The sequence below is a fragment of the Molothrus aeneus genome, chromosome 17 (genome assembly GCF_037042795.1).
Source record: "Molothrus aeneus isolate 106 chromosome 17, BPBGC_Maene_1.0, whole genome shotgun sequence".
Classification (NCBI taxonomy): Eukaryota; Metazoa; Chordata; class Aves; order Passeriformes; family Icteridae; genus Molothrus; species Molothrus aeneus.
The window spans coordinates 583,319-596,026 of NC_089662.1; the positions used below are offsets into that span (position 1 = coordinate 583,319).

Sequence of the window (12,708 nt, forward strand, 5' to 3'; positions counted from 1 at the left end):
GGCCAAGGGATTTTTCAGAAAATATCATGGTGACAGCAGGGGAACTGTCAACTGCCTTAGGGAAAAAATATTGGATGTGCTCTCTCCTTTCCCTAGTCTTTGGCTGTCCTAGGCCAGTGCTTTGTCTTCCCTTTGTCCACTGCCAGTGGATTAGGAATCTGGGCTGGAGAGATGGGGTCTCAAAGTGGGCTGTCTGGGAAGGAGCTCGTCTCTGTGCTCCCTTGGTGCCCCCTGTAGCAGTGCTTCTGTTCCTGTGCAAATTATGATGGGTTGGGTTACAGGGCACTGCCAACTGGTTCACTCATGTGAGGGGCTGTTGTTAGCAAAGGCAGGGGCTGTGTTTCCACAACTCTTTTTCCTTAGTGATGCACAAAAATCTGGTACATTTGTCATCAAGCTGTGACTAACTCGTGAAACCTGTCACTTGTCTCATGACGCTTACAAGTTTTCATGCCAGGGTGCCTTGTCTGCTGGTGGAGGTGGGACAGGACTGCCTGGTTACCCCCGAAAGCAATGACAAATGATGGATTTCCTTTGAGGGCTCAGCACCATCATTCCCTGGACTGTCTCTCCTGTCTGTGTCCTGCTTGTCCCTGGGCATTGAAGGGTCTTTTCTATTCTTTATTTCTGCCAAACTCTGACTTGTTAAATAGCCAGATAAATAATGAGCTAAAATAAATGCAGTTATCCTACAGTGCCTCTAAATCTCCTTATTCTACAGCCATGAAAATGCTCCCATCCTGCATGGACTGTGAGAGCAGAGCAGAATTGCATTGAGACAGAGAGGTGGAAAGTCCTGTGACCCTTCAGCCTTCTCCTGGAGGGGTCTTCTGACTTTCCAGCCTGGGCTTGGAAGTGGCAGGAATGGCTGGATCCCCTGCAGTCTGCAGACAGCAGTGGGAGGCATTGGGAACAGCCCAGGGCTGCAGGTATCTTGTGGCTGCTGGGCAGCCCTTGCAAGAGGGAGACCCTGGGAGCATCTAGGGGAGCTCTGCTTGCCTTTGCTTCAAGCCCTCACTGCATAAAATGAAGGACTTTCCTGAATTTTATGGGTCTGTTTATGTGAAAGAGAGCTTTGCTGTCTCATATCCTGCAAATGCAGCTGGGGGTTTTTACCAGAGTTCCCCGAGGCTGGGGCAGGCTCCTGAGCAGTGGGAGCAGCACGGGGGGGGGTGGGGCTGTCCAAGCCCGAGGGCGCTTGTAGCTCTGTCCCAGGCTGTCTGTGGCCTTTTTTGTCATGGTGACACTGTCAGGTCTGATGACCCCCTGATGCTGGGGTGGAGTTTTGGGCACTCACTCTGTAAGGGTGAAGAGCAGGGGAGCAGTGAGCTGCCAGGGTGCCCTTCTCCTGCACACACAGCCACAAGTGCTGGGTCTCCCCCAAGCTCGAGGGCTACACAGGTTTTCGTCCTGAGTGGGGAGGACAGCCTGGACAGCCCAGGCCAGCAGCATTGCCCTCTGCCCCACCCATTCCCTCTGCTAGGGTGGTGGGGACGTGTGTGTCCCCTGCCAGGGCTGGCCCTGTCACCGGACAGAGCTTCAGAGCTGTAGTTGTTGAGAGCTGCATTGTGGTGGAGCATCTTGGGAACAGAGCCAGGCCCCACCTCCATTGCACACATGCCATGGTGACTGCAGAGTCTGCTCAGAGACATGATGGAAGGTGGCACTTGTTTATTTTTAGCTTCTTGTTGCATTGGATTAAGAGCTGGAAACAAGGGGTGCAGACACTGTGAACCTGAGCACAACAGCCCATGCTGTACACAGCACTGGTGGGGATGGGGCTGCTGGAATGTTTGTGTTTGGCTCACCAGCCTGCCAAAACCCTCTCTGTGAAAGAAGCTGCCTGTTCTGCTCCTGTTGGGCTCTGCAGCCAGCTGTGTGGATAGACTGGGCTGGAGGGGCCAGCCTGACCATCTCAGGGAGGCAGAGCTGTGTCATGCTGCCCATCCTGGAGTGGCAGGCTGGCTGGTGGCTTCGGTTAGTGCTGAGGGGGAAATTGCCAAAGGAGGGGGTGTGCAGCCCCCAGGCATCAGTCTCTGCCTAAAGAGCATGGAAACCTTTATGACCCCTGCAGTCAGGGTCCCTGTGGACTCTCCTCATACAGAACAGATCTCTGTGGGGTTTGATACATGCCATAGACCCAAATGCAGGCTTCTGCAGAGCTCTCCTGGTGTGCTGCAGGAAAGCTTGGCCAAGCATGCAACAAACAGGGCTTGAATGGTCCCAGCAGCTGGGAGCAAGGTGGCATGTGCTGCTGGCTGTGGTCACACTGCCTGGTGAAGCTGTGTTGTGTGGATGTCGTCTGAGCCTGGTTGCCAGAGGAGGTGGATCTGCTCTTGGTGTTGTGACCATTGGAAGAGCTCATCTGTGACCTTCTTACTAGACAGAGCTGCCGTTCAGATCCTGAGGCTGTGGCAGAGCTTTGCTCTGCTGGGAACACTGCTCTTGGAGAGGAAAGCCTGCAGGATGGATTATGGGCTGGGCATGAAGCTTTTGGTCTTTTCTCCTTCCCGCACCCAAACTCCCAAACTCATTGGGTAGTGCAGGGTTTGGAATATGGATCAGGCTCCAGCACCCAGCAGTGTGGATGCAACATCTCCTTCATCCCCATCACATCTCCTGGCAGTGCTGGCATGTGACTTCTACCATGTGGGTCCAGAGGAGCTTCTCTGCTCCTGCCTCTCACAGTTGTTGTTGTTGTTGTTGTTGTTGTTGTTGTTGTTGTTGTTGTTATTATTGTTGTTATTGTTATTGTTATTGCTGTTGCTGCTGAAAGTGCATAAGCTGTGTAAATCAGCACTTCCTTTGTGGGGCAGCAGTTCCCTCTTTCTGCTGTTATTCCCCTTGCAGGTACCTGTTGTAGGCAGGTGAGGCTGTGAGTTTCGTCCCTGGCTCACCATGGGCAGTCCCACTGGCCTTGCCCTAAGCAGGTGTGGAGCAAACACTGCTGAATTTCACTGCTCCTCAGCTGCCATGCATGTGCCATGTGCCATGCTGTTAACTGTCCCTTTGCATGCCTGTGCACCCAGCTTTGCTGGGGGGCTTGCAGAGGATCCGGGGTGCTGTGTGAGCCTCGTGGGCTGGAGCAGCCAGTGCATCCCACAGGCTCAGCAGTCTGGGGGAGGGAGCTCTTTGAGTAACAGGGGCAGGAGCTGCTTTGCCTTCTACCTCCTGGTGGTGTTTTCCACCAAATCCTGAATAAAAAATTGGCATTCAAATTGAGACTATAAATGAAACAAAACAATTTTAAGTTAAGGAAACACACCACACCGTTAAGGCCCACCCTGACCTTGGCTTTGCCCCAGAATGGGGTCTTACAATTATAAGTGCACTCTGTTAGCCTCCGCAGCTCTCTAGGGAGTTTTTAAACACTTTTTTCTCCTGGCTTTCTATTTGACAGTAGTTAGACACATGGAACAAGACTTCCTGCTCCAGCTGATGCTGAAGGACTGTATGAAATGTAATTTATAGAAGAATCCTCTGTGAATAAAAAAAAAAAATCACAAAGTGTATTCTGGAAATGTGAATTTATTACAATCATCACCAAAAAAAATCCGGTGGAGAGACAGTGCAAAAAGCATAGTTCTAGGGATAAAAAGTGTTCTGGGGAAGCAGAGCGTGCTTGGATTGTTTTACCAGAGGTTCAGAGATGGGCATCCTCTACCAAAATGTGGAAGTCATCATCTTTACTTCTTCTCCACTCCAAAATACCCAGAAACAACAAAGCTGCTTGCTTAGGGATACATGTAAAATGAGTATGTAGAATGGGCAGTTGAATGGAAAATTATGTTTCTATTTAGTTTAAGAAAGTGATAGTAAGAAAAAGGATGCATACTCTGTGAATCTAAAAGTAACCCTGTAGCAAGGCAGGGCATCACATTAGGAATCGCTGAAGACATGGAGTCTAATAACAGATCTTTTTCCAACTCTTTTGGGATTTAAAAAGTCTTTAAGAGGAATCACAGAGTAAATAGGGTGAGATCAAGTGAGGGCTCATGGAAAGTGAGTGTTGGCAGAACAGCTCAGTTAAATAGGCTCTCTACCCAGAGCCATCTCTGATGCCAGAGGCATCAGAAGGTTGCCCTTAAAGGGTGTGGCAAAGACATTTTTGAACAAAGTCCCATAAGCCACCTGTTTTGAGGGTCTTTACTCTGGAATTGTAAAGGAACACTGAGATTTGGGAATTGCTAATAGTGTTGGAGCCATCACCCATTAGGGCCATGGAAGGGGAAAGGGGAGTAAATGTGAAACTAAAGGTCAATAGATTCACTTAGGTATTGAGTAAATAGTTAGGAACTATAATAATTAAGCACTTTGTTTCTGAAAATACTACACTGGTGAATAGTCAACATGACTTTTGCAAAGCAGAGTTAGTCCTTGCAATCTCTTGGGGGTTTTAAAGATAACTGGCTCACAGGGCTGAAGTTGGGCTGGGCTGGTGCAAGGCTCACGGGCTCCCAGCCAGCAGCTGAGGAGGTTTCTCACCAAATGCTTGTAAACACATGAAGTGTTGTCCTGATGAAAGGTCTTTCTGTAAAATAGTGACTGGTTGAAGCTAAATACAGGGAAGATGCTGCTGCTTTCACAGCACAAATAGGGGAAGAAAGGTGCTGGTTGATTCCTGCAGTCACCTGAGCTGCTGAAATGGAGAGGGAGGCTGAAAAGTTGAGGAAAGTCTCAAGATGCTCCTGGTAGTATGGGAGAACCAGCCATGCATGTGTCGTCAATGGGGGCTGTCCCTGCTCCTGGAGAAGACTGTAAAGCACTGGCAGAGTTTGGCATCTGCCTACAGGTTGTTCCAGTGTGCATTCCATGGTTTGTAAAGGGAAAAGGAAGAGAGCAGAAGCCCTCGTACTATTCTGTGGTACCTCTGATGCTATGTGCTTCATGTGCTTCCTACTGCCACCCCACAGGCAGTGGGGTTGGAAGAAGCTCTGGGCAGGATAAGACAGGTGGCCTGAGAGCTGGCACAGCCTACCTGTGAGGAGAGGGTGACGTGTCACCTATGCCTTAGCTGGGCCAAGAGAGCTCTGCAGGAATGGCAAAACTGAATTGTACAGAGCATGTGACAAGGAGACCCCCTCATACCTGAGAAGTAGAAGCCACTTAGGAGGGCAGCAGGATTTAACCAAAATTAGTGGTTTTCCCCAATATCTTAGGAGTATTACCTAATGAGTACTACAAAGTACTGGATGCCCCCAGGTGCATTGGCACCCAGGGTTACAGGTGTGGGTGCAGCCTGTGCTGGACCAGCCTGGGCAGATGGCATACAGAGATACTGCCTGCCCTGCCCCACCCCTGCCCCCTCAGGGTCAGCATTGCCCAGAGCAGCTCCCAGCTGCTCGGAGCAACCCAGAGCAGCCTGCCTTGCCCTGCTGCAGCATATCCCAAGGCTGTGATTTGCCAGGTTTAGGCTCCTGCATGTGTTCCTCTCCTGCGAAGGGGATCTGAGTATGGTGGTATGTCAGTGCTGGCCATGGCTGCAGACACAGTGACCAGTAGCCCAGTCACAGCAGTGGGCAGCCTGTTGGCTCATGGACACCTGCATCTCAGGCCACTCAGGTCAAGGTTGCTGCTGCAGCAGAGTTCCCTGCAGTGAGTGCTGTGTCCCCACCAGCGTGATCCCAGCCCTTCAGGCTGTCACCCTTTGGAGGCACCCTTGTGGCACAGGGACAGCAGCCGATGTTCCAGCAGCAGCTGCACAGGGACACTGAGCTCCTGCCTGCCATGAGGAAGCAGCCAGGCTGCTGCAGGCAGAGCACTGAGGGTGCTTTGGAGCCATGCAGGAGCACAACCTGGCTCTGCTTTCTTAGGCTTTTCCTGTTGACGAGAAGCCAGGATAAACTGAACCTCATTGAGGGGTAGTAGAAAAATCCCATTCCCTGGCTCGTGGCAGTGCACCAGGCTCTCACTGCAGACTGTACTTGGCAGCAGAGTCCTACATGCATGGCCAGAGCTTGCTGTGGGCTTCAGGAGCATAACATGAAGCATTCTCCCCTCAAAATAGACCAGCTTTGGGAGTATGGTTTCTGTGCTGGCAGCACTTGGTGGGAAGCAGTCTGGTCTCCCTGCCTCTCTGTCTGTGTGCTCCCTGTGTGAGCCCTGGCTGTGTGCCTGGGTCCCACAGGCTGGCATTTGATGGCCTTTTCGTGGTAGGGCCTGCACCAGAGGCTTCTAGTTGCTCCAGATGGAAGCAGTCGCTGCTGACTGGGACCAGCACTGTTCCTGGGACACGGCAGGCTGGGACACCTGATGCCCACAGGGATCCCAGGCCAAGGTGCTGACACTGAGTGTTAAGGGAAACAGACTTCCAGCTCTTCAGGGAGATCGTCAGTGGGATTCCCTGGGAGACTGCCCTCTGGGACAAGGAAGTGGAACAGAGCTGGCAGATCTTTAAGGACGTCTAGATTGGGTATCAGTCCCAGTATTGGTCCAGACCGGGGCAGGAACAGATCGAGAGCAGCCCTGACGAGAAGGGTTTGGGGGTGCTGGTGGATGAGAGGCTGCACACGCCCGACCGTGTGTGCTGGCACCCAGAAACCAACCATGTCCTGGGCTGCATCAAAAGAAGTGTGGGCAGCAGGTCAAGGGAGGGGATTCTGCCCCTCTAGTCCCCTCAGGTGAGGCCCCACCTGCAGTGCTGCATCCAGCTCTGGAGTCCTCAGTGCCAGACAGACACGAACCTGGTGGAGCCAGTCCAGAGGAGGCCACCAGGTTAATCAGGGGGATGGAGCACCTCTCTTAGGAGGAAAGGCTGAGAGAATTGGGTTTGTTCAGCCTGGAAAACAGGAGGCTTAAGGGGTGACATAATTGCAGCCTTCCAGTTCCTAAGGAGGGCTTAGGAGTGGAGTGATACCAAAAAGAGTGATACCAAAATTGGCCGGATAGAAACTTTGTAACACAGTTTTGAGTATTAGAAGCAGACATTCTTTATTGCAGCATGCTGGTCACTCAGGGGGATCCTTCCTCCATTCCAGTGGGATGAGTGTTGGGTGAACAGGGATTTTATCATGCACACTGATTACATGTTCCCACACATACATATACATATACATATACATATACATATACATATACATATACATATAACATATATCCCCGCTTCCTTGGCTTTATTTTACATAGTTGCACATCTTACCAGAAGTCCTTACACGGTTCTTTGGGGTCCACTTGGACAACTTCATTTGGGATCCAAATGGACAACTTCTGGTGTCCATTTTAGGTGGCTGTTCCTCAACCCCTGCTTTTGAGTGAATGCAATATCGTTGTTTTGCCTACTTCTACTCTGTCAGCCTTGTAGAGCTGAGCTGGCATCCTGCTTGCACTTCACATGATTTTTGTTTGCCTAAGTTGCATTCTTTATCTATTTCTACAAGGCTGTGCTGTTGTGTTCTACTGTCCTTGACAAAAGTAAATGTTGTTCTGTTCTACTGCTCTTATCAAGTGAGTAAAATGCTGTTCTGTTCTACTGTCCTTATCAAGGGTACTACATAAAGGGAACTTACAAGAGAGATGGAAGGGGACTTTTTACAAGAGCATATGGTGACAGGACAAAGAGGAATTGATTCAAACTGAAAGAGAGTAGGTTTAGATTAGATATTAGGAGGAAATACACAAATATATATATATATAATATTAGATATTAGGAGAAAATTCTTTGCTGTGAGGGTGGTGAGGCACTGGAAGAGGTTGCTCAGACAAGCTGAACAACCCCATCCCTGGGGGTGTTCAAGTCAAGGTTGGATGGGGTTCTGAGCAACCTGGTCTAGTGAAAGTTGTCACTGTACACGGCAGGGTGTTGGAAGTAGATAATCTGTAAGGTCACTTCCAACCCAGGCCATTCTATGATTCTAAATTGTTACAGCTGGTCCCCATCTTGCAAGAGCTGAGGAATGCAAAGGCTGGGACTGATCCTGTTGGGCAGCCAGTGGTCTCAGAAGCAGCATCAATAGTGCTGATTTTCTCCTGGTCCTGAAGAGGTTCCCTTTAATTCCTAAAGTGCCCTGTGATGGCTACTCCATGTGGCAGGATGGCTGCTCCCCCATCCCAGGCTGCTGGGGCAGACAGCAGCAGCAGCCAGGGCTGGAGGTGGCTGCATGTGGGGAGGGATGGTGGTGCAGCCTGCTTGACCAACACCAGCCAAGCCTGCAGCCCCACTCGTGGGTGGCTCCAGGGGCATCAGGGGTCTTTCCACTTGCAGTCTGTTTCATTTAATGCTGCCATCTAACCCAAATCAGAAGTTCAAGTGTTACAGAGCACCCTGTGCCTAGACAACCCTGGATGGGCTCTAGCCCTCAGCCTGTAAGTTGTAAAGATTTGCATTCTCTCCCACATCTCTGAGGTGTCTTGAGGGACTGGATGGTGCTGAGGTTCTGCAGAGCGAGGGCATTGCTGCCAGAGGCACTGGCACCTCCATCTCAGCACCAGGGAAGGGGCTTGTGAAGGAAGCAGTACCCCTGGCCTGGGGCAGCTGTGCATGTGAGGTGGCAGGGCAAACAGTGCCCCCGTACCCACAGGCAGAGGAGATACTGCCTGGCACTTCCTGGGCCACTCACCAGCTGCCCCACAGGTTCCCTACGAGGAGCTGACACCTCCAGGCTGTGGGAAGGGCCCATGTCTTGTCTCATGGCACAGCCACCAGCCCCCAGTTGCAGGATCAGCTTTCCAGCCCCGGTCGTGCCGCTGGGCCTGGTCTGGCACTGCCCTACCAGCCCCCTAGTGATGAGCAAGCCCAGCAGTGGCCACTGCTTCCCTCTGGGCATGGCTGAGCTGTGTGTTAGGAGGAACTGGGGCACTGGGGATGGAAACTGACCGGTAGAGCAGCTGAAATGGAGCCTGACATGTTCCTCTCCCCATCTGTGCAGCACACAGCTGGGCTTCTGCCTGCTCCTTTGTGCATCCCTTGCTCTCTCTTGCTCTGGCAGCTGCTGCAAGGGATGTTTCCAGTTCCCACTGAGACTTGTCACCCACAGCTCCCTTCTTCCTTGGGCTGTCCCCTGCCTGCCCTGCCAGCCTGGGCTGCTCTTCTGGAGTGAAGGCTGCTGCACACTGAGCCTGGGTCCTCACAACAGGCACTCCTAATGCTGCTCGAGTAGAGTGGGGCCCTCGAGTGCTGCTGTGGCCAAGCATGCCCAGGAGGCTGCTCAATTCCTTTCAGTGTTCAGTGCTGGAAAGTGCACAGGAAATGAAGGAAGTGCTGAAGGAGGAAGAGCAGCTCTTCTCTCCTGGCCTGGAGGGAGCCCTGGCACACAGCAGCTCCTGTGAACAGTGCTAGTCTAACCCTTCTCTTCTGCCTCAAGTTCTGCCCCAGATGGACCTGGGAACCCTATTTTTGTTTCTGTAGGCTGCTAGATATCCCTAATTCCCTCTCCTTGCCCTACTGAGACAATCTCTGGCACGAGGCAACAGGCAGGAAGTGCTGTGGGTGCACAGGTTGCTCTTGACTTAGCCAAGTGAAGTCTGGAGTGTTTGATCGAAGGCAGAACAGTGTTTGAGGCACACACTGGGGCCAGCCACCTCGGCTTGGACCTGCATGGGCTGGGGGGAGCCAAAAGGCCTCTGTCTGTCAGCCTCTGTTGGGCAGAGAGGGGGGGGATCGTCCACTTATTGAGCTGTGTCTGCTCATGATGGCTGTTATAGCCATGGTCCCCAAATGCTGAGGGATGCTGCCATGCTGCACTGGGTACTTGGAGCCTCGTGGGGCTGCAGTTCCCCCGGGGCACCTGCTGTTTGTAGCTGTGCCATTTGCTTCACCTGGCGCTTTGCGTTCTCTCCACAGCCGCCAAGCTTAAAAGCACTGAGCCTCTCCCCAATGTCGTCTGCCTGGGAGTGCAGGACGCAGGACACCTTTGCCAGCAGTGAAGAGCAGGACGAGGTGCCACACCAGGTGACAGTGACAGCCACAAACACAAGTGGCCAGTGCCAGTGCCCGAAGGAGGAGCCCAATGGGGCTGCCCAGAAGCGGACAAGCAACCAGAACGGGATGCAGGACAGCGGGGGCACGGGGGTGAAGAAGAAACGGAAGAAAAAGGATCTGGGAGAGCAGGAAGGGGGAGATAAAGCAGCTGTGGAGGTGAAACCAAAGAGGAGGAGAGAGCCTAAAGAACCAAAAGAGCCTAAAAAGGTGAAGGAGTCTAAGAAGCCGAAGGAGCCCAAGCAGAGGGAGGCGGCTAAGAAACCCCGTAAACCTCGGGAACCCAAAGCCCCGAAGGAGCCTAAAGACAAGAAGAGTGGCTCTGAGCCAGCCCCCAGATCAAGATCCAAGAAGAGCAGGTGGGTGGTGGTGTGGCGCTTTCCCTGTGCCTGCTGTGGACAGGGCTGTGGGCTTACATGAGCTGCATCTGGGAGAGAGCAGCACTGGGTGTGCAGGAACTTGGTCTGAAGGCTGGATGTGCTGGTTGGGATGCCAGGATGAGCTCTCTGGCCATGCAGAGATGGGACAGGCAGGTGCTGTTTGGGGGATATGGCCCCGTGATCGAGATCCATAAGAGGACCAGAGAGTCTTGGCCTCTCCTTGGTCTGGCCTTTGTGCCGAACATCCTGGGGAAAAAGGGACTTAAGGGAGATGTCCCACCGGGACAGTGAAGTACTGTGTGGCAGAGGGCCTGTCATATATGATCTGGGGCCTGGGCAGAGGGTATGTGAGTGAGAAAAACCTGGCCCTGGACTGTGTGCAAATGAGGGACTCTGCACACCCAGGGCCAGCAGCCTGCCTCCCCTTGGCTTGGGTTTGGGAGGATGGTGGAGCAGATCCCATCCCCTCTCCCTCTCCCTCTCCTGGAAGACTTGTCCCTTCTGGCAGCTGTGGAGCTGTGCTGACAGTCAAAGCCAGCAGTGGAGGGAGGCCTGAGGACTCCCTTGTCCTGCACAGGCCAGCGCCACTGCCTCTGGTAATTCCTCAGCCTTTTAATTAACAGGCTGGTTGGCCAGAAGCTCTGGTTTCTTTTTAATGGAGATTGTGTGCAGGGAGCAGAGCAAGTCTCGCACTGATTTAGTTTGGTCTTCCAGAGCCCTCCTCCTTCAGAGCTCACTGAGAGCCAGATCCTGGAGAGGCCATGGCTGTGGAGCTGCCATTGGGGTGGCCTTCGGTGCCATTGGTATGGGCTGGTTATGGACAAGAGGAGGTGTGGGTTGCTCAGCAGGATGAGAGCTGGGTGCCATGTCCCCAGCAGATCCCTGAGCCGTGCAGTGCTGTCACTTGTGCTCTTCCTCGAGCCCAGGGCTCTGCAGATGTTCGTCATGAGTTGGTGAGCCAGAGCAGAGGGCTGGGCGGGCGGATGGGCAGGATGGGCGGATCAAGCGGTCACTGCTGGGAGGGTGAGGGAGGGGGAGGGCTCCTCCAGGCCCCAGGGAAGGCTGCAGCAGAGGGATAGAGGTGGAGAGGGAAGGAGATGGGCTGCAGGCCGGGAAGGGAAGGATGAAGCCCATGTGCATGCAGCATTGCACCCCAAGAAGGGTCCTGGGATGAGGGATGCCGCTATCTGATTTTCCTAATGACACTTCTGCTCCACCAGTAAGGACCTGCCATGCAGGAAGTTCACAGGGATCTGCCCCTGCAGCAGGGGAAACTACACCAAAGCAGGGGAACCTAGGGGAAGAGCAGGCCATGGAGGTTTGTGAAGGCATTCATGGCTCTTGTAGGTCCTTTGGCTGCCAGCAGTGCCTTGCATGGTGCTGACTGTTACAGACAGGGAAGCCCATGACTGTGCAACCTGTTGTGAGTAGCTGGTGGACACATCACCCTGGCCAGAGATGGGGCTTGTGGCAGGGTAACCCCAGCTGCAGATTTGGAAACCCTGGCTCTCCTACTTGGGCACAGCAGGTTCTGGGCATACCACCGGAGACTGAAGGGCAGCCAACTTGCTGTGCTGGGTACCAGGAGTGCCCCAGTGGAGAGGCCACCCTAATGCAAACCACACAATGTAATATAACTGTAACACATCATGCAACCAGAAGAAACTGTGTGTGGGAATCTGGGAGTTCCACAAAGCTCTGTGCATTCCTTATGCTCTATCCCAGTATAGCCTGAGCCTGTGGTGCTTCCTCCCAATCATCTGTGCCTTCCAGGAGGGCCTAGTTCCAGCTCTGCTGCTTGGAAAGTCCAGCCCATGGGATTTGGGAGTGCAGTCCTCTTTACAACTTCCCTGCCTCTGTAGCCCGTCTTTGAGCCATTTTTCAGACTTGCTTTGGGCTCTGGGTCAGCCACCAGCAAACCCCCCTGTGTGAGGGATGGCCATGGGTGTCAGGGTGGAAGCTCTGCAGGGTGCGGGGCTGTGTATCCCCCTGTGTCCCCTGGTCATGTGGAGCTGGGGAGGTGCCTGGGGGGCCCTGACAGCACAGGAAGGGGAGAGGTGAGCAGCAGGATTTGCTTAGTTTGTACTCTGTGCAGATGGAATGATTGCTGTGAGTCCTCTTAAGTGGCAGATAATGGTGGCATAATTTCTTCTAAATTATTTCTAATCATAGTCAATGACTGACTCATGAATGAAGCAGTTGCTAATTGTGACTTACAAATCAATATCTTGGGAGTTACTGCTTGGTGGTAGCACTGCTCACAGAGCATTTTCAGGGCCTCTAATTTAGGCATATATGCATGGCCAGGGCATTTTTGGCCTGAACAACAGATTTTTACCTTTATTTTTCACTAGTCACAGGCAAGCAGAAATTTTTCTTATCAAATGGAGTTAAAATCTTGACATTGCTTTGAAA

The 12,708-nt window shown here is 52.6% G+C and overlaps 1 protein-coding gene across 1 annotated transcript in view; it reads left to right on the plus strand.

The window, feature by feature from the left end:
- The window catches only part of CHD6 (chromodomain helicase DNA binding protein 6), a 98,744-nt gene that overhangs the window by 43,791 nt on the left and 42,245 nt on the right, over window positions 1-12,708 (plus strand). Inside the window, exon 3 of the mRNA XM_066561789.1 lies at window positions 9,779-10,272. Coding sequence (XP_066417886.1) covers window positions 9,779-10,272 — 494 coding nt within the window. The remainder of the gene's footprint in view (window positions 1-9,778; window positions 10,273-12,708) is intronic.